The 19,549-nt window shown below is 52.8% G+C and overlaps 1 protein-coding gene across 1 annotated transcript in view; it reads right to left on the bottom strand.

Annotated features, from left to right (window-relative positions):
- The window catches only part of LOC123769600 (streptococcal hemagglutinin-like), a 55,877-nt gene that overhangs the window by 18,757 nt on the left and 17,571 nt on the right, over window positions 1-19,549 (bottom strand). Inside the window, exon 2 of the mRNA XM_069308930.1 lies at window positions 7,978-8,832. Coding sequence (XP_069165031.1) covers window positions 7,978-8,832 — 855 coding nt within the window. The remainder of the gene's footprint in view (window positions 1-7,977; window positions 8,833-19,549) is intronic.

The raw sequence follows: 19,549 nt of genomic DNA, 5'->3' as shown, positions 1-19,549 counted from the left end.
CAGAGTGGGGGGGAATGTTGCCAGAGGGGGGGAATGTTGCCAGAGGGGGGGGGGAATGTTGCCAGAGGGGGGGGGGAATGTTGCCAGAGGGGGGGGGGAATGTTGCCAGAGGGGGGGGGGGGGAATGTTGCCAGAGGGGGGGGGAATGTTGCCAGAGGGGGGGGGAATGTTGCCAGAGGGGGGGGGGGAATGTTGCCAGAGGGGGGGGGGAATGTTGCCAGAGGGGGGGGGGGGAATGTTGCCAGAGGGGGGGGGGGGGAATGTTGCCAGAGGGGGGGGGGGGAATGTTGCCAGAGGGGGGGGGGAATGTTGCCAGAGGGGGGGGGGAATGTTGCCAGAGGGGGGGGGGGGAATGTTGCCAGAGGGGGGGGGGAATGTTGCCAGAGGGGGGGGGGAATGTTGCCAGAGGGGGGGGGGAATGTTGCCAGAGGGGGGGGAATGTTGCCAGAGGGGGGGGGGAATGTTGCCAGAGGGGGGGGGGGAATGTTGCCAGAGGGGGGGGGGATGTTGCCAGAGGGGGGGGGGGATGTTGCCAGAGGGGGGGGGGAATGTTGCCAGAGTGGGGGAATGTTGCCAGAGTGGGGGAATGTTGCCAAAAGGGGGGAATTTTGCCAGAGGGGGGGAATTTTGCCAGAGGGGGGGAATTTTGCCAGAGGGGGGGGAATGTTGCCAGAGGGGGGGGAAATGTTGCCAGAGGGGGGGGAAATGTTGCCAGAGGGGGGGGAGTGTTGCCAGAGGGGGGGATGTTGCCAGAGGGGGGGGAGTGTTGCCAGAGGGGGGGAGTGTTGCCAGAGGGGGGGTGTTGCCAGAGGGGGGGAATGTTGCCAGAGGGGGGGAATGTTGCTAGAGGGGGGGGGGAAGTGTTGCCAGAGGCTGGGAGTGTTGCCAGGGGGGGGAGTGTTGCCAGAGGGGGGGGAATGTTGCCAGAGGGGGGGGAATGTTGCCAGAGGGGGGGGAATGTTGCCAGAGGGGGGGGGATGTTGCCAGAGGGGGGGGATGTTGCCAGAGGGGGGGGAATGTTGCCAGAGGGGGGGAATGTTGCCAGAGGGTGGGGGAATGTTGCCAGAGGGGGGGGAATGTTGCCAGAGGGGGGGGGGAATGTTGCCAGAGGGGGGGGGGAATGTTGCCAGAGGGGGGGGGAATGTTGCCAGAGGGGGGGGGAATGTTGCCAGAGGGGGGGGGAATGTTGCCAGAGGGGGGGGGGAATGTTGCCAGAGGGGGGGGGGAATGTTGCCAGAGGGGGGGGAATGTTGCCAGAGGGGGGGGGGAATGTTGCCAGAGGGGGGGGGGGATGTTGCCAGAGGGGGGGAATGTTGCCAGAGGGGGGGGGAATGTTGCCAGAGGGGGGGGGGATGTTGCCAGAGGGGGGGGGGATGTTGCCAGAGGGGGGGGGGGATGTTGCCAGAGGGGGGGGAATGTTGCCAGAGGGGGGGGGGAATGTTGCCAGAGGGGGGGGGGGAATGTTGCCAGAGGGGGGGGGAATGTTGCCAGAGGGGGGGGGAATGTTGCCAGAGGGGGGGGAATGTTGCCAGAGGGGGGAGGGGAATGTTGCCAGAGGGGGGGGGGGGAATGTTGCCAGAGGGGGGGGGGAATGTTGCCAGAGGGGGGGGGGAATGTTGCCAGAGGGGGGGGGGGAATGTTGCCAGAGGGGGGGGGGGAATGTTGCCAGAGGGGGGGGGAATGTTGCCAGAGGGGGGGGGGGGAATGTTGCCAGAGGGGGGGGGGAATGTTGCCAGAGGGGGGGAGTGTTACCAGAGGGGGGAGTGTTGCCAGAGGGGGGAGTGTTGCCAGAGGGGGGGAATGTTGCCAGAGGGGGGGAGTGTTGCCAGAGGGGGGGGGGGAATGTTGCCAGAGGGGGGGGAATGTTGCCAGAGGGGGGGGGGAATGTTGCCAGAGTGGGGGAATGTTGCCAGAGTGGGGGAATGTTGCCAAAAGGGGGGAATTTTGCCAGAGGGGGGGGGAATTTTGCCAGAGGGGGGGGAATGTTGCCAGAGGGGGGGGGAAATGTTGCCAGAGGGGGGGGAGTGTTGCCAGAGGGGGGGGGAGTGTTGCCAGAGGGGGGGATGTTGCCAGAGGGGGGGGGAGTGTTGCCAGAGGGGGGGAGTGTTGCCAGAGGGGGGGAATGTTGCCAGAGGGGGGGGAATGTTGCTAGAGGGGGGGGGGAAGTGTTGCCAGAGGCTGGGAGTGTTGCCAGGGGGGGGGGAGTGTTGCCAGAGGGGGGGGAATGTTGCCAGAGGGGGGGAATGTTGCCAGAGGGGGGGGGGAATGTTGCCAGAGGGGGGGGATGTTGCCAGAGGGGGGGGAATGTTGCCAGAGGGGGGGAATGTTGCCAGAGGGGGGGAATGTTGCCAGAGGGGGGGGGAATGTTGCCAGAGGGGGGGGGGAATGTTGCCAGAGGGGGGGGGGAATGTTGCCAGAGGGGGGGGGGGGAATGTTGCCAGAGGGGGGGGGGAATGTTGCCAGAGGGGGGGGGAATGTTGCCAGAGGGGGGGGGAATGTTGCCAGAGGGGGGGGGAATGTTGCCAGAGGGGGGGGGAATGTTGCCAGAGGGGGGGGGAATGTTGCCAGAGGGGGGGGGGGGAATGTTGCCAGAGGGGGGGGGGGAATGTTGCCAGAGGGGGGGAATGTTGCCAGAGGGGGGGAATGTTGCCAGAGGGGGGGGAATGTTGCCAGAGGGGGGGGGAATGTTGCCAGAGGGGGGGGAATGTTGCCAGAGGGGGGGGGAATGTTGCCAGAGGGGGGGGGAATGTTGCCAGAGGGGGGGGGGAATGTTGCCAGAGGGGGGGGGGAATGTTGCCAGAGGGGGGGGGGAATGTTGCCAGAGGGGGGGGGGATGTTGCCAGAGGGGGGGGGGATGTTGCCAGAGGGGGGGGGATGTTGCCAGAGGGGGGGGGGAATGTTGCCAGAGGGGGGGGGAATGTTGCCAGAGGGGGGGGGAATGTTGCCAGAGGGGGGGGGGAATGTTGCCAGAGGGAGGGGGAATGTTGCCAGAGGGGGGGGGAATGTTGCCAGAGGGGGGGAATGTTGCCAGAGGGGGGGGGAATGTTGCCAGAGGGGGGGGGGAATGTTGCCAGAGGGGGGGGGAATGTTGCCAGAGAGGGGGGGGGAATGTTGACAGAGGGGGGGGGGGAATGTTGCCAGAGGGGGGGGGGAATGTTGCCAGAGGGGGGGGGAATGTTGCCAGAGGGGGGGGGAATGTTGCCAGAGGGGGGGGGAATGTTGCCAGAGGGGGGGGGAATGTTGCCAGAGGGGGGGGGAATGTTGCCAGAGGGGGGGGGAATGTTGCCAGAGGGGGGGGGAATGTTGCCAGAGGGGGGGGGAATGTTGCCAGAGGGGGGGGGGGAATGTTGCCAGAGGGGGGGGGGAATGTTGCCAGAGGGGGGGGGGAATGTTGCCAGAGGGGGGGGGGGAATGTTGCCAGAGGGGGGGGGAATGTTGCCAGAGGGGGGGGGAATGTTGCCAGAGGGGGGGGGAATGTTGCCAGAGGGGGGGGGGGGAATGTTGCCAGAGGGGGGGGGGAATGTTGCCAGAGGGGGGGGGAATGTTGCCAGAGGGGGGGGGGAATGTTGCCAGAGGGGGGGGGGAATGTTGCCAGAGGGGGGGGGAATGTTGCCAGAGGGGGGGGGAATGTTGCCAGAGGGGGGGGGGAATGTTGCCAGAGGGGGGGGGAATGTTGCCAGAGGGGGGGGGAATGTTGCCAGAGGGGGGGGGGAATGTTGCCAGAGGGGGGGGGGGAATGTTGCCAGAGGGGGGGGGGAATGTTGCCAGAGGGGGGGGGGGAATGTTGCCAGAGGGGGGGGGGAATGTTGCCAGAGGGGGGGGGGGGGAATGTTGCCAGAGGGGGGGGGGAATGTTGCCAGAGGGGGGGGGAATGTTGCCAGAGGGGGGGGGAATGTTGCCAGAGGGGGGGGGGAATGTTGCCAGAGGGGGGGGGAATGTTGCCAGAGGGGGGGGGGAATGTTGCCAGAGGGGGGGGGGAATGTTGCCAGAGGGGGGGGGGAATGTTGCCAGAGGGGGGGGGGAATGTTGCCAGAGGGGGGGGGGAATGTTGCCAGAGGGGGGGGGGAATGTTGCCAGAGGGGGGGGGAATGTTGCCAGAGGGGGGGGGGAATGTTGCCAGAGGGGGGGGGGGAATGTTGCCAGAGGGGGGGGAATGTTGCCAGAGGGGGGGGGGAATGTTGCCAGAGGGGGGGGAATGTTGCCAGAGGGGGGGGGGAATGTTGCCAGAGGGGGGGGGAATGTTGCCAGAGGGGGGGGAATGTTGCCAGAGGGGGGGGAATGTTGCCAGAGGGGGGGGGGAATGTTGCCAGAGGGGGGGGGAATGTTGCCAGAGGGGGGGGGGGAATGTTGCCAGAGGGGGGGGGGGAATGTTGCCAGAGGGGGGGGAATGTTGCCAGAGGGGGGGGGGAATGTTGCCAGAGGGGGGGGGGGGAATGTTGCCAGAGGGGGGGGGGGGAATGTTGCCAGAGGGGGGGGGGGAATGTTGCCAGAGGGGGGGGGGGAATGTTGCCAGAGGGGGGGGGGAATGTTGCCAGAGGGGGGGGGGAATGTTGCCAGAGGGGGGGGGAATGTTGCCAGAGGGGGGGGGGAATGTTGCCAGAGGGGGGGGGGGATGTTGCCAGAGGGGGGGGGGATGTTGCCAGAGGGGGGGGGGGGAATGTTGCCAGAGGGGGGGGGAATGTTGCCAGAGGGGGGGGGGAATGTTGCCAGAGGGGGGGGGGAATGTTGCCAGAGGGGGGGGAATGTTGCCAGAGGGGGGGGAATGTTGCCAGAGGGGGGGAATGTTGCCAGAGGGGGGGGGAATGTTGCCAGAGGGGGGGGAATGTTGCCAGAGGGGGGGGGAATGTTGCCAGAGGGGGGGGGGAATGTTGCCAGAGGGGGGGGGGAATGTTGCCAGAGGGGGGGGGGGAATGTTGCCAGAGGGGGGGGGAATGTTGCCAGAGGGGGGGGGATGTTGCCAGAGGGGGGGGGAATGTTGCCAGAGGGGGGGGAATGTTGCCAGAGGGGGGGGGAATGTTGCCAGAGGGGGGGGGAATGTTGCCAGAGGGGGGGGATGTTGCCAGAGGGGGGGGAATGTTGCCAGAGGGGGGGGGGAATGTTGCCAGAGGGGGGGGAATGTTGCCAGAGGGGGGGGGAATGTTGCCAGAGGGGCGGGAATGTTGCCAGAGGGGCGGGAATGTTGCCAGAGGGGCGGGAATGTTGCCAGAGGGGGGGGAATGTTGCCAGAGGGGGGGGAATGTTGCCAGAGGGGGGGGGGGAATGTTGCCAGAGGGGGGGGGAAGTGTTCCTTGCGGATGGGTGAAGTGTTTAGCAAAAAGAAGTAATTTAATAGAGCCTTTTAACAGTTGGAAAATTTAGTCATTTACAACTAGACATTATTCTTTATTGTTATTGTTATTAATATTTTCGTGCAAGCATATGGCATGAGCTGTGGGGACTGAGGACGGGTGCCGGGGGTGTCAAGTCCCCCCACTTGACCCCTCGGTGGTAACTCTTGACCACCACCACCACCAGGTACACCTACCAGCACCTGGCGGCCTCAGGTCGCTTCCTACCACTCTTAACTACCAGGTAAGTAGGCTGGCTCTCACGCTCTTTCTCCACGCCAACACTCAAGGACTTTGCTAGGCCTAAGGCGAGTTAATAGCAAAACCCGAGTGACAGTGTGATAAGTTCCCAGCCTAAACTGGGGCAACAAGGCTTCAGTGTATCTGATTCTGTATCTCGAACACTGAATATAGGCCTATGATAGCTCCCCTCCCCCCCCCCACACACACTCTAGGTGGCTGTTGGTTCTATAGTTGTGTTCCCTCTGTTACTGGCAGGTAGTAACCACTGGCTGTGTTCGGGCTCCAAGATATCTATCGTGGCATGCGCCGCTCCTAGATATCTATCGTGGCATGCGCCGCTCCAAGATATCTATCGTGGCATGCGCCGCTCCAAGATATCTATCGTGGCATGCACCGCTCCTAGATATAAGCTGTGTTACTCAAAAAGCTCTACGTATCTCATACCTGAACCTGCCTCTCGAATGATACATCACACTTTGACTTTAAAAAGTTCAGCGGACCAGCGGACAAAATATGATGTACTATAAATCCTGGCGGCTCACAAACAATCAGGTTTTCTATGCCTATAGGTCGTTCGGCTAAGTTGGGGTTCTTTTAAGATGCACCATTTTCTATACATTGTGGCAACTGGAGATGGCGGGCTGTATCCCCAGGGGTAAACAAACGAGTCTAATAAGTGAACGTTCAATAATATAATGTTGGAGAATATAACCCGGTTCTCGCAGTGTTTACTTGGTGGTGCTCAGTACTGAGAGGTTCGTCACGTGTGAGAGAAATTAGTGTCAGATTTAAACCTTATAATTTGTTATAGAAACTAATAGTTCTTTTCGGTCTATGAGAGTGTGATTTCTCTGCTATCAGACCAGTGTTGGGAGCAATGGGTGGATAGCTAAATCAAATTCATGCTTTGTTACATGCCAATTTAGCTGCTATTGGTGTGATAAGATGTTTTTATTAATACATTTGGCTACATCAGCATTTCTGCAACTACCCTCGACTATATGAAGGGAAGTACAGTGTGTCCAAACACTAGCTACGTGAGACTACAACTCCGCACCACACAGGACGGTTAGTCGTACAGGATCATGTGATCAGTAACCTGCACTGCCACACTTCCGCTACATTATGAGGACATCTTCAAGAACACAAGTTATATAGTCCCCGTGGTGCAGTGGCAAAACACTCGCCTGGCGCTTCGCGAGCACTTTGCCTGGGTTGGTATCCTGGCCGGGGAGGATTGACCGGGTGCCAATCCTTGACTGTAGCCTCTGTTCACCCAGCAGTGAACAACCACGTACCTGGTTGTTAAACGTTTAGGAGGGTCGTATTCCGGGGGAACATTAGGATTAACGACTTGCGGGAAACGCTGTGCGTGCTGGTGGCTGTACAAGAATGTAACAACTCTTGTATATATATAAACAAATACATAATAGTATGAGTTATATAGTCTCCCCCCCCCCCCCTCACTAGACGATAAACTCTTGGGACAATTCCCATATAATTTCAGTCACAACCAAGATAAAAAGTTTACCATTTTGAAACTGCAAAAATTTCTAGACGAAACATATTATTTCGCTCAAACATCGGCATAAGCGCTTTACGAAAGGTTATGGAATAAATTCAATAACAATATATTAATAACTGAGAAAGAGACAAAGATGAGGAATCATGATTCAGATGTACAAAATACCGCGATAAGAAAAGATAGTGTGCACACGAACAACTACTTCCAAATAAAGAGGAATAGGAGGAAATGTCACAGGTGGAAATTAGAAGAACAGATGAGCAGCAGAGATGTTAAACAGTGTTCATTCAGCATCAAAGTTGCCTGCTGAGTGAATGGAATTAAATTATCGTAGTCACACAAGGCATAAACAACGACTTGAAAAGCAAATATAAATTCATAAATTGTGTACAGACCTGCACCACACTAATGACGTAGTGGTAGCACATTCGCATCGCACTTCAAGAGCGATTTCCTCTGAGTTCGAGCCCTGGTCATGGAGGGTCGGATGGGAGTCAATATTTAATTGTTCGCCCCTCTTCACCCAGCAGTAATTGGAGACCTGGTTGTATACCAAGTAGTGGATCGTGCTCCATTGAAACTAGATGGTGAGAGCAAAGGTGTAAGCCTGCTTGATAACAAGAGTATCTAGCAGGCAATATAACAAAGTTATATATATATTCTCCTCGCCTTAACCCCCATTACAAAAAGCATTCACTTCAAGAAGAGGATAAATGACGAGGTGAGGTCCACCATCATTACAAATGTGTTAACGCATAGATCACGTGTCCCGCGACAGGCTGACACACGTGTCCCGCGACAGGCTGACACACGTGTCCCGCGACAGGCTGACACACGTGTCCGGCGACAGGCTGACACGTGTCCGGCGACAGGCTGACACACGTGTCCCGCGACAGGCTGACACACGTGTCCAGCGACAGGCTGACACACGTGTCCAGCGACAGGCTGACACACGTGTCCAGCGACAGGCTGACACACGTGTCCCGCGACAGGCTGACACACGTGTCCCACGACAGGCTGACGCACGTGTCCAGCGACAGGCTGACGCACGTGTCCCGTGACAGGCTGACGCACGTGTCCAGCGACAGGCTGACGCACGTGTCCAGCGACAGGCTGACACACGTGTCCCGCGACAGGCTGACACACGTGTCCCGCGACAGGCTGACGCACGTGTCCAGCGACAGGCTGACGCACGTGTCCCGCGACAGGCTGACGCACGTGTCCAGCGACAGGCTGACGCACGTGTCCCGCGACAGGCTGACGCACGTGTCCAGCGACAGGCTGACCCACGTGTCCAGCGACAGGCTGACCCACGTGTCCAGCGACAGGCTGACACACGTGTCCAGCGACAGGCTGACACACGTGTCCAGCGACAGGCTGACACACGTGTCCAGCGACAGGCTGACACACGTGTCCAGCGACAGGCTGACACACGTGTCCAGCGACAGGCTGACACACGTGTCCAGCGACAGGCTGACACACGTGTCCAGCGACAGGCTGACACACGTGTCCAGCGACAGGCTGACACACGTGTCCAGCGACAGGCTGACACACGTGTCCAGCGACAGGCTGACACACGTGTCCAGCGACAGGCTGACACACGTGTCCAGCGACAGGCTGACACACGTGTCCAGCGACAGGCTGACACACGTGTCCAGCGACAGGCTGACACACGTGTCCAGCGACAGGCTGACACACGTGTCCAGCGACAGGCTGACACACGTGTCCAGCGACAGGCTGACACACGTGTCAACAGGCACTATGTCTCCAGGTCACTGCCTGCCACCTCGTTCATGATGGGGGGAACAGCTGGTGCCAGCAGTGACCCTCCAAGTGCCGCCAGTATTCTCGTTGGTCACGCCCACGCGGATTGTCGCAAAACCCGACACCATTTACTAACATTTAATACAACAGGCAGATAATATTGTTGCTGCTGTATAAATAAACAAATTAACTCACAGAAGACGTGGCACCGTGGAATTTTCCTCCCGTAGAAAACGAGATATCATTGCCACATGTCGTCATTAAATTCACCAAATATTATTGGGAATATTTCTTAATACAGCAGAGTCTCTGGACTATAAACATCATAAAAACATTTCCATTGAAGCAACATAATTATTAGTACTAAAGTAGATTAAATGTGGGTCCCCGCTTTTAGCCACTTGATGCCATCTGGACACAAGAAGCGGGGCGTCAGTGGCAGGACCACCTCAGTAGTCGACATTTAATTTTAACATCAATCGCTGGGGTAGACTTACCTCCAATAATTTCCCTTTGACAACAGTCTTATGGGAAGTAAAGTGCTCTCATTATTAACATCAACTTCGTCTACTATCAAGGAAAGTGTCCTAATTTCGAAACCTATTTATCATCTTTCATCCCTGATCAGTAATGTTAAGTAGGGTGGACCGGTTAGCACACGAGACACCGACTAAAACATGGTAAATATTCCTTTGACTTTATCTCTTAACCAATATACTATATTTCCCCTGATATAGCTGTCATATTACGATTACTGCCATTACTTGTGAGTGTCCATTGACAGGTGTCAGTGGAGAGGAAGAAGCACTAAAGCTAGTTACCCAGTGCTCCAGTACACGGGTTGAGGCCAGCCACACCCACAGTGTCCAGACTGGGGAGTTCACCCGTGTTCATACTGGGTGTCTGGGATATAACAACAATACAGATAAGGTCTCCCCATTTTACTTAATAATATATGTAGTCTAATATTGTAATGAATGTCTACTAACCCATAATTTATATTGATGACTATATATAAACCATAAACCCCCCAGAATGTGTAAGGAAAGCGACGTATGAGAATTTTAAATCATACATTCCACTTTAGACATCAAAGGGTTTGCTATCGAAATATATAAATTGACGTAAAATATAAATTACTATATAAATATAAATTAAATATAAATCTCAAAGATCAATTCCCCACAAGGGGTCACGCCCACAAGGGGTCACGCCCACTAGGGGTCACGCCCACAAGGCGTCACGCCCACAAGGCGTCACGCCCACTAGGGGTCACGCCCACAAGGCGTCACGCCCACTAGGGGTCACGCCCACAAGGCGTCACGCCCACAAGGCGTCACGCCCACAAGGGGTCACGCCCACAAGGGGTCACGCCTACAAGGGGTCACGCCCACAAGGGATCACGCCCACAAGGGATCACGCCCACAAGGGATCACGCCCACAAGGGGTCACGCCCACAAGGGGTCACGCCCACAAGGGGTCACGCCTACAGGGGGTCACGCCCACAAGGGGTCACGCCCACAAGGGGTCACGCCCACAAGGGGTCACACCCACAAGGGGTCACACCCCACAAGGGGTCACGCCAACAAGGGGTCACGCCCACAAGGGGTCACACCCACAAGGTCACACTCACAGGGGTCACGCCCACAAGGGGTCACACCCACAAGGGGTCACACCCACAAGGTCACACTCACAGGGGTCACGCCCACAGGGGGTCACGCCCACAGGGGGTCACACCCACAGGGGGTCACGCCCACAGGGGAGGGTCACGCCCACATAGATCACGGCCGCTGGGGTCACGCCCACAGGGGAGGGTCACGCCCACATAGATCACGGCCGCTGGGGTCACGCCTAAGGATGGCAACAGACTGAAGAGAAAGAAAATTCTTAAGTCCTGGCATTACTCGAAGCTGCTCAAGAAAATCTGAAAAAAACGTGTCCAGTTTTCAGAGCCCCAGATCAGATTTAGCTCGTCCTGCAAGACAGGGAAATTAGGATGGTAATCGTGCAGAAGATAAAGGGGCCTTCATGTCCAGGTTTACTGGAATAATTCGTGGCAATTCTCCGCATTTTCGTGACGCTGATTCTGAATTTTAATAAATTCAAAGTTAGAGGAGAAAACTCTCACCTATCTGTAAACAAAAAATCAGAGCGTTTACATCTTTTCTCAATCTTTGGCGGATTTGTTTACAATTATTAAACAGTTAATGAGCTCCGAAACACCAGGAGGCTGTTTATAACAACAACAACAGTTAGCTGGGAAGTTTTCATGCTTGTAAACTGTTTAATAAAGCCGTCAAAGATGGAGGAAAGACGTACACGTTCGAAAGTATTTGCGTAACTAATTCGTGAATCTGGCCTCTGGTCAGTGCAATGATTAGCAGAACTCATTAAACAACGGCTACACACTAAATACTATCAATAACATTTCCCTAACATGAGGTAAACATGTATTGCTATCCTGTAAACAAAATATTATAGTGTGATGAATAAAGTGCGCAATAAATAAAGTGTACGAAACAAAGAGCGCGTCATTTGGTATCGGCATTTAATTTTCTGTTAGCAATGTGAAATAAGTTAACCATAATCAATGTAACCTGTACAGTTACTTGATCTGTCACTCCGTGAGTAATGCGACTCTTTCGCCCACCCACAAACGTACCAAACTATCGAAGTCTATTCTTATAAAACATCAATATTACCTTACATTATTTTTTATTAATACGTCGCATTTTTAACGGACTGGTCGATTCCATAAAAATGTGATATTAGGCATGAGAACGGGTCGAGATCAACACTTCCCGTCCTCGGTGAGACGTGATATTCCTGCGTTAATTAAAGCAACAATACAGATGGGGGTCAGGTTATTACAAGTCCGCTCTAGCACCGAGGCTGGGACGGCACGACCTTGGGCTCCTATGGGCCTAGGCTCCATCTACACCCTACTTTACACGCCCTCGCGGCTTGCGGCGCCGAGGGAGGAGGCTGGACTTGCCTGCACTAGAACCCTCTCCGCTCTCTCACACTATTCAGGGTGTCGCCTCCACACACTAAAAGGCATCATGCTGGTATCGTTCACATATTTCCATGTTAGTGTTGACTACGAGCTAATGAAATCATTTACACTTTCCTGTAACAAGTACCGTACAATATTTAACCATTGTTTCTAACAATGAAATATACTGTACACCAACCTTCCTAAATGTACATAAACCATTCAGAAAAGTATATCGAGTCTTAAAAGGTATGTTGTGTCCTCCTGAAGGAACCTTCTTGTTTTACCAGTGTGGGGACTTTCCCGCGCAGGAAACACCTGTCTTGGCAAACTTGCCTTGCAACACACAACAATTCACCCAATTCCAAAGGAAGGTACAGAGACAGCTGCACCGGTTGCAACACTCCCACTGGGCTTCACGCACACGGGCCACTCCAGATCATTCTTACTGCAGGACGATCTAACGGCTGTACCGACATGGACATTATGACGCCACAACCACGTGCACGTAATACATATAAAACACATTTTTTTCTCTTATTTTGGTTAGATTAGGTAAGGTTCTGTTAGGTTAGTTAAGGACAGGTTAGAATATTTTAGGTTTGTTTATACCTGACTGTTCAATTGCCGACCGTACAAGTGGTTGGGCACCATTCCGTCCCGTCACATCCCAAATCCTGATCCTGATTCTTTCCAAGTGCTATGTAGTCGTAACGGCTTGACGCTTTCTCCTGATAGTTCCCTTCCCTTTTGGCTTACCACAGCTAATATTTATCTTGTTACTACAAGTTTATCACTATATTCATTTTTACCGTGATTTTCTTCTTTTTCTCATACTTCCTTCTTCTCCTATTTATAAATCATCTCTGTTCATTCTTCATACTTGTGTTTCAGGCTATCATCTACATCGCCCTATCCTCATATCATTGTTTAGCTTCTCATAACTCCAGCCCGTCCTCTTAGCATCTTGCTACGCATAGGAATTAAATAGGAATAAATTTGTTTAGCGCTAGGCTAAAAAATGTTGTTGAATGAATGTCGCCTTGTTCAGCAACATTCCCTCTCAAGCAGCCACGCTCCGGAGCCTTGTTCAACACAGGCAACTTGCCATTGCAACAGCCAGCGACCTCGACGGAGCGCCGCGTGGGCTTGGCCTGGCACCTCAGCCACGCCAGCGCTAATTGCAATGGTCAGATATTTTCATGGCCACCTAATGGGTCTCGGGCGTAAATGATGGGGGCGGGCCCGGACGCACGCCCAAGCTTTAATTGGACTGTCTTCTTGAATGGTGCACTACGTCTGTTGGGTGGGGGGGGGGAACGTTTGATGTGGGGGGGGGGGTTGGACGTACGTTCTTCGGTGTGTAAGGGCGGGGGGGGGGGAGGGTTAAACGTTTAATAAGGGCAGTGCCTTACCAAAGTGACAGTGTCCAGTTCTGGCCAATTCCTCCTGTTCAACTCAGTTCAACGGGCTTAACAAACAGGTTTTGCTTGCCTTGTCCCTCAGACTGTTGGACACGCTGCGTTCTACTTGTTTGTGCCAATTGTGGTTCCTGTCAAGGTGTGCACATCTTTGGCATTTTAGTGTAAATTTCTGTTGTCTGTATTCAAAACATATCTGCCTGGAGCCCAGTTAATCCTCTATAATCTCTCTCATTTACACAACATCTTAGTGTAAACTGGGTTAGGATTCGATGGACGCCAACCCTCCAGGGGTTGTGGGATTTATTCTCTGTTGGCCTATAATATATTTGGGAACATTGAAGATAACACTGTATATATTCCATGTGTTTGATTCCTAAAATGTAATAATACTTAAATTTATATTTTAGTTTTTTCATTAGTAAAATTGGCCTATACTTGTAACGCTGGCGATGTAATGGTACAGATGGATTAAAGACTAAGGAAGGAGTTTAAACGGTCGTTACCTCCAATACGAAGGTGGCACCTAACAAAGGAAGGTACAGAGAGCTGCAACTCTGCAACACACACAACTGGGGCAGTGTTGCGGGAGCTGAGTACACAGATGAGCCACAGAGACATTAGGAAGAACTTTTTGATTGTCAGAGTAGTTAGTAAATGGAATGCACTAGAAAGTGATGTGGACGGTCAACCACTTGGACGGTCGGGGATTGAACACCGACCTGCAAGAAGCGAGACCGTCGCTCTAGCGTCTAGTCCAAGTGGTTGGACCCAAAACAAATGAATGAATGCAAAAATACGATAACATATATCGTTGTTTTGCAAGACCTCGGGGTCCAGAGAAACTGTGCAGGGGTTCAGTAAGTGACCTTCGTCAAGATCGAACCCACGAGTTCCTGGTACCTGTTTGCTGCTACTGATCAATAGCAGCATCAGGTGCATGTAAACTTGAGCAAACGTTTCGCCCAGGCCGGGAATCGAACTCGTGTACAATCATTTACCTTAAAAAATCTAAAGACCAATCGATTAATTACAGGCTGGCGAAAATATGAATTGCGTCTATGCCAAACCTTTTACAACAACAACCCCCGACGGAGAATTGATGGTGGTGCTGCTCCTCCAGCTGGTACAATGGGCTGCTACAGCAGGACTGAACCAGGCAGAATTTGCACTTACAGCTGGGCCTATGTTGAACGTCAAACTAAGATTGATGAGCACATTAAAGGTCGTGTTAGTAGCGTATTTAGTAAATTTTACATTCAATGGGAAAAGTGATTACATAAGTTGGAACTTTGTGCAGATTATGAGTTTTGGCTCATCACTTCCTCCATGATGAGGCGAGGCATACGAGTAAGTGGGGCCAAAACCCTAGAGGGCTTGACAGTCAGATTCATCACCGCCTGGTCCACCAACCGGCAAAAAAAACGACCATGGTGCCTGCACATTGTTGGTAAAATGTCCGTTGAACCACCACTCACGTGAACTAGATGTCGTTCCATATTCCTGATAAGAACAGGGTGCTCAGCAGAGGCTAATGCAAGAATCAATGGTTTGTGTAGACATGCAGGAGCAGTGATGTAGTGAGTAACCTACAGTCTGCTGTAGCGACCACAGTCTGGCGGTGTAATGGGCATGCACAGGCTTGTTATGGGGAAAAGGCGGAAGAGGTGGTGGTAGACCATGTGGTGGTAGTGATAGTAGTGGGAGAAGGTGGTGGTGGTGATAGTGGTGGTGATAGTGGTGGTGGTAGTGGTGGTGGTAGTGGTGGTGGTAGTGGTGATAGTAGTGGGAGGAGGAGGTGGTGGTGTAGGTGGAATATCAAATTCCTTAGTGGTCTGGTGGGAGATGGATGAATGGTGTCATAAGTGAGAATTACAAATGGGGGCTGGAGGAATTAGTGGATACTGCAAAAGGGTGTGGGATAAATAGACGAGCCACACCAAAATATAAGTGCCCCAATTTTACACTGGGCCGTATCTTTCTAGTGATACACAGAAATTCCTTGTTAATATTTTATATATTCCGTATAAAATTCGGACATAAATATTTCCAAAGTATGTTTATTTTTGTTGTGATGATGATAAACTGCCCAAAGTTCCTTGTTAACGAGTGTTGTGTATGTGGACCTGGCCAGCGGTAAGCCTGTGTACTCACCTAGTTGTGCTTGTGGGGGAAGAGAAGGCAACTATCAGGGGGAAAGCGCCAAGCCATTACGACTATATAGCACTTGGAAGGGATCAGGGGTAAGGATTGGGATGGGACGGGGGGGGGAGGGAATGGTTCCCAACCATTTGGACGGTCGGGGATTGAACGCCGACCTGCATGAAGCGAGACCGTCGCTCTACCGTCCAGCTCAAGTGGCTGGGTGCTTCCTCTCAACTGTCAGTCACCTGATGCCGCTCCCCCCCACACACACACAGGAAGCAGCCCGTATTAACTGTCTAACTCCCAGGTACCTATTTACTGCTAGGTAACAGGAGTGAAATCAGGGTGAAAGAAACTGCCCATTTGCTTCGGTGTTTCCAGGCGTCCAAGGTACCCACCATACCCTGGGCGTCCAGGGTATGATGAGCACCATCTTGCTATGCCTACTCATACCTCTATAACAAGGTGCTCCTTGTGTGGTCGCTCGAGGGGCGGCCGAGGACCACACACCACTGCAGCATCAGCCCTCACCCACCACAGACACTCACGATAGCTAGTACGTGGCCCAGAAGAATATTTATAACTATTATAAAGAAGAAAAGGCTACAGGTGTTTGGTACACCATTCCTCCCCGCTACCAACAAAGCCACAACCACAACCGACGACCATTAATATCTGCCATCGCCGGGGGATCGATCCCCGGTCCACAGGCCTACGTATCTAGTATGCTGTCCACTAAGCCACCAGGTGTGCGCGCGCGCTCACCTATTTGTGCCTGCAGAATTGACTCTTGGATCCCGCCTTTCTAGCCATCGGTTGTTTATAGTAATGACTCCTGTCCTATTTCCCTATCATATCTAGTTGTAAAATTATGAATAAAGTTTGTTCCCCCAACCTATCCTTTCTTTTTTCTAGTGTCGTCAGGTTCAGTTCCTGCAGACGCTCTTTATACCCCATCCCTCGAAACTCTGGGACGAGCCTCGTGGCAAACTTCTGAACCTTGTCCAGTTTCCTTATGTGTTTCTTCAGGTGGGGACTCCATGATGGGCGGCATATTCTGAAGACTGGTCTCGCGTAGGCAGTGTACAACGCCCTAAATGCCTCTTTACTTAGTTTCCTGAATGATGTTCTAACATTTACCATTGTAGAGTACGCTGCTGTCGTTATCCTATTTGTGTGCGCTTCAGGCGCACAACACCTTTATTAGGTGTTGATTAGGTCCACTCCCAGGTCTCTCTTTCTCGAATCATCACGGGTAGTTTCTCTTCATTGTGTTCTGTCCCTTTGGTCTCCTATCACCTAATCCCATTTCCATAACTTTTCACGGGAGACATCTCCCGTCACGCAGGATGCAGCTGCACTTCCAACAGATCTCCAGTATCATCTATTGATACTGGTGATGGCTCAAAAGGGCCACCCCTTACGGGCTATTTATGCCCGTGCCACCTTTTGGGTGGCTTCATCTTCATCTTAACACATTAACAAGGAAGACATCTCCCGTCACGCAGGGTGCATTCGCACCTCCACAGATCTCCAGTATCAGCTCTTGATACTGGTAATGGCTCAAAAGGGCCACCACTTACGGGCTATTCATGCCTGTGCCACCTTTTGGGTGGCTTAATCTTCATCAATCATCAATCAATCCATAACTTTACATTTGCTCGTGTTTAACTCCATTAGCCATTTCTCTGATCATCTTTGCAACTTGTTCAAGTCCTCTTGAGGATCCTACAACCCTCATCTGTCACAACTTTTCTCGTTAATTTTTCGTCATCCGCGAACATCGACATATAGAATTCTACTCTTGTAAACATGTCATTAACGTATATTAGAAATAGAAATGATCCCAGCACAGATCCTTGAGGTACGCCACTCGTTACTGTTCGCCAGTACGACTTCTCGCCCCGTACCGTTACTCTCTGGCTCATTCCTGTTAGGCAGTTCCTTACCCACGCTAGACCCTTTCCCCCCACCCCCGCCTGCCTCTCGAGTTTGAACAGCAGTCTCATGTGCGGTACTGTATCAAAGGCTTTTAGGCAGTCCAGAAATATGCAGTCTGCCCATCCTTCCCTGTCCTGACTTATTCTTATTATTTTATGACAGAACTCCAGGTTTGTTTGGCACGAGTTCCCTTCCCTGAACCCATGTTGATGTTTGTTCACAAAATTCATGTTCTGCAACAAGTCTTAGCCATTATTCTTTCAGTTATTTTGCAGGGGATGCTTGTCAGTAATACAGGTCTGTAGTTAAGTGCCTCCTCCCTATCTCCTCTCTTGAGTGAGTGAGTGAGTGAGAGTGAGATTATAATAATTATATATATATATATATATATATATATATATATATATATATATATATATATATATATATATATATATATATGTATAAACAGCGCTACCAACCCTTTCACTGGATATTTGTTTACAGAACTGCTAAACTTCATTATCATATTATGTTACTAGAAGAATCTGCGAATGTTCCTGAATATTTATTTATATGTGACTTTCTGTTTGAATGAAGGTAATGTTAGTTGTGTTAGGTAATGAAGAGTAATGAGAGACGGGACAAATTACTAATTTATGCTAAGGTTGGCAGGCTTAATTTAACCTAATTTATGTTAAGGTTGATGGCCTACCTCTTGTCCCGGCTCACGTAATCGTTCTCTGGGCTGAGACACGTGGTCTCATGCGTGTGTGCTCACACTGGGTGGGCTGAGACACGTGGTCTCATGCGTGTGTGCTCACACTGGGTGGGCTGAGACATGTGGTCTCATGCGTGTGTGCTCACACTGGGTGGGCTGAGACACGTGGTCTCATGCGTGTGTGCTCACACTGGGTGGGCTGAGACACGTGGTCTCATGCGTGAGTGCTCACACTGGGTGGGCTGAGACATGTGGTCTCATGCGTGAGTGCTCACACTGGGTGGGCTGAGACACGTGGTCTCATGCGTGTGTGCTCACACTGGGTGGGCTGAGACACGTGGTCTCATGCGTGAGTGCTCACACTGGGTGGGCTGAGACACGTGGTCTCATGCGTGTGTGCTCACACTGGGTGGGCTGAGACATGTGGTCTCATGTGTGAGTGCTCACACTGGGTGGGCTGAGACACGTGGTCTCATGCGTGAGTGCTCACACTGGGTGGGCTGAGACACGTGGTCTCATGCGTGTGTGCTCACACTGGGTGGGCTGAGACACGTGGTCTCATGTGTGAGTGCTCACACTGGGTGGGCTGAGACACGTGGTCTCATGCGTGAGTGCTCACACTGGGTGGGCTGAGACACGTGGTCTCATGTGTGAGTGCTCACACTGGGTGGGCTGAGACACGTGGTCTCATGCGTGAGTGCTCACACTGGGTGGGCTGAGACACGTGGTCTCATGCGTGAGTGCTCACACTGGGTGGGCTGAGACACGTGGTCTCATGCGTGAGTGCTCACACTGGGTGGGCTGAGACACGTGGTCTCATGCGTGAGTGCTCACACTGGGTGGGCTGAGACACGTGGTCTCATGCGTGAGTGCTCACACTGGGTGGGCTGAGACACGTGGTCTCATGCGTGAGTGCTCACACTGGGTGGGCTGAGACACGTGGTCTCATGCGTGAGTGCTCACACTGGGTGGGCTGAGACACGTGGTCTCATGCGTGAGTGCTCACACTGGGTGGGCTGAGACACGTGGTCTCATGCGTGAGTGCTCACACTGGGTGGGCTGAGACACGTGGTCTCATGCGTGAGTGCTCACACTGGGTGGGCTGAGACACGTGGTCTCATGCGTGAGTGCTCACACTGGGTGGGCTGAGACACGTGGTCTCATGCGTGAGTGCTCACACTGGGTGGGCTGAGACACGTGGTCTCATGCGTGAGTGCTCACACTGGGTGGGCTGAGACACGTGGTCTCATGCGTGAGTGCTCACACTGGGTGGGCCAAGAGTTACTGAACCTTTATTATTTGGTGTGTATTAGTAACTTAAGAATTTTGATTACTGTGGGGAGTATGGGCATCGTATTTTGTGTTGTCTATAGAAATTTGCCAATACTAGTAACTAAAGTTTTTGGTCAAATCCATAGTGATTAAATTTATGACCATACTGACTTGGAAGTATTTCAGAGAAACCTTATACTAATCTTACAAATATCT

Source organism: Procambarus clarkii, chromosome 63, assembly GCF_040958095.1.
Source record: "Procambarus clarkii isolate CNS0578487 chromosome 63, FALCON_Pclarkii_2.0, whole genome shotgun sequence".
NCBI classification, from domain to species: domain Eukaryota; kingdom Metazoa; phylum Arthropoda; class Malacostraca; order Decapoda; family Cambaridae; genus Procambarus; species Procambarus clarkii.
This window is presented reverse-complemented; position numbering and strand designations above follow the sequence as displayed.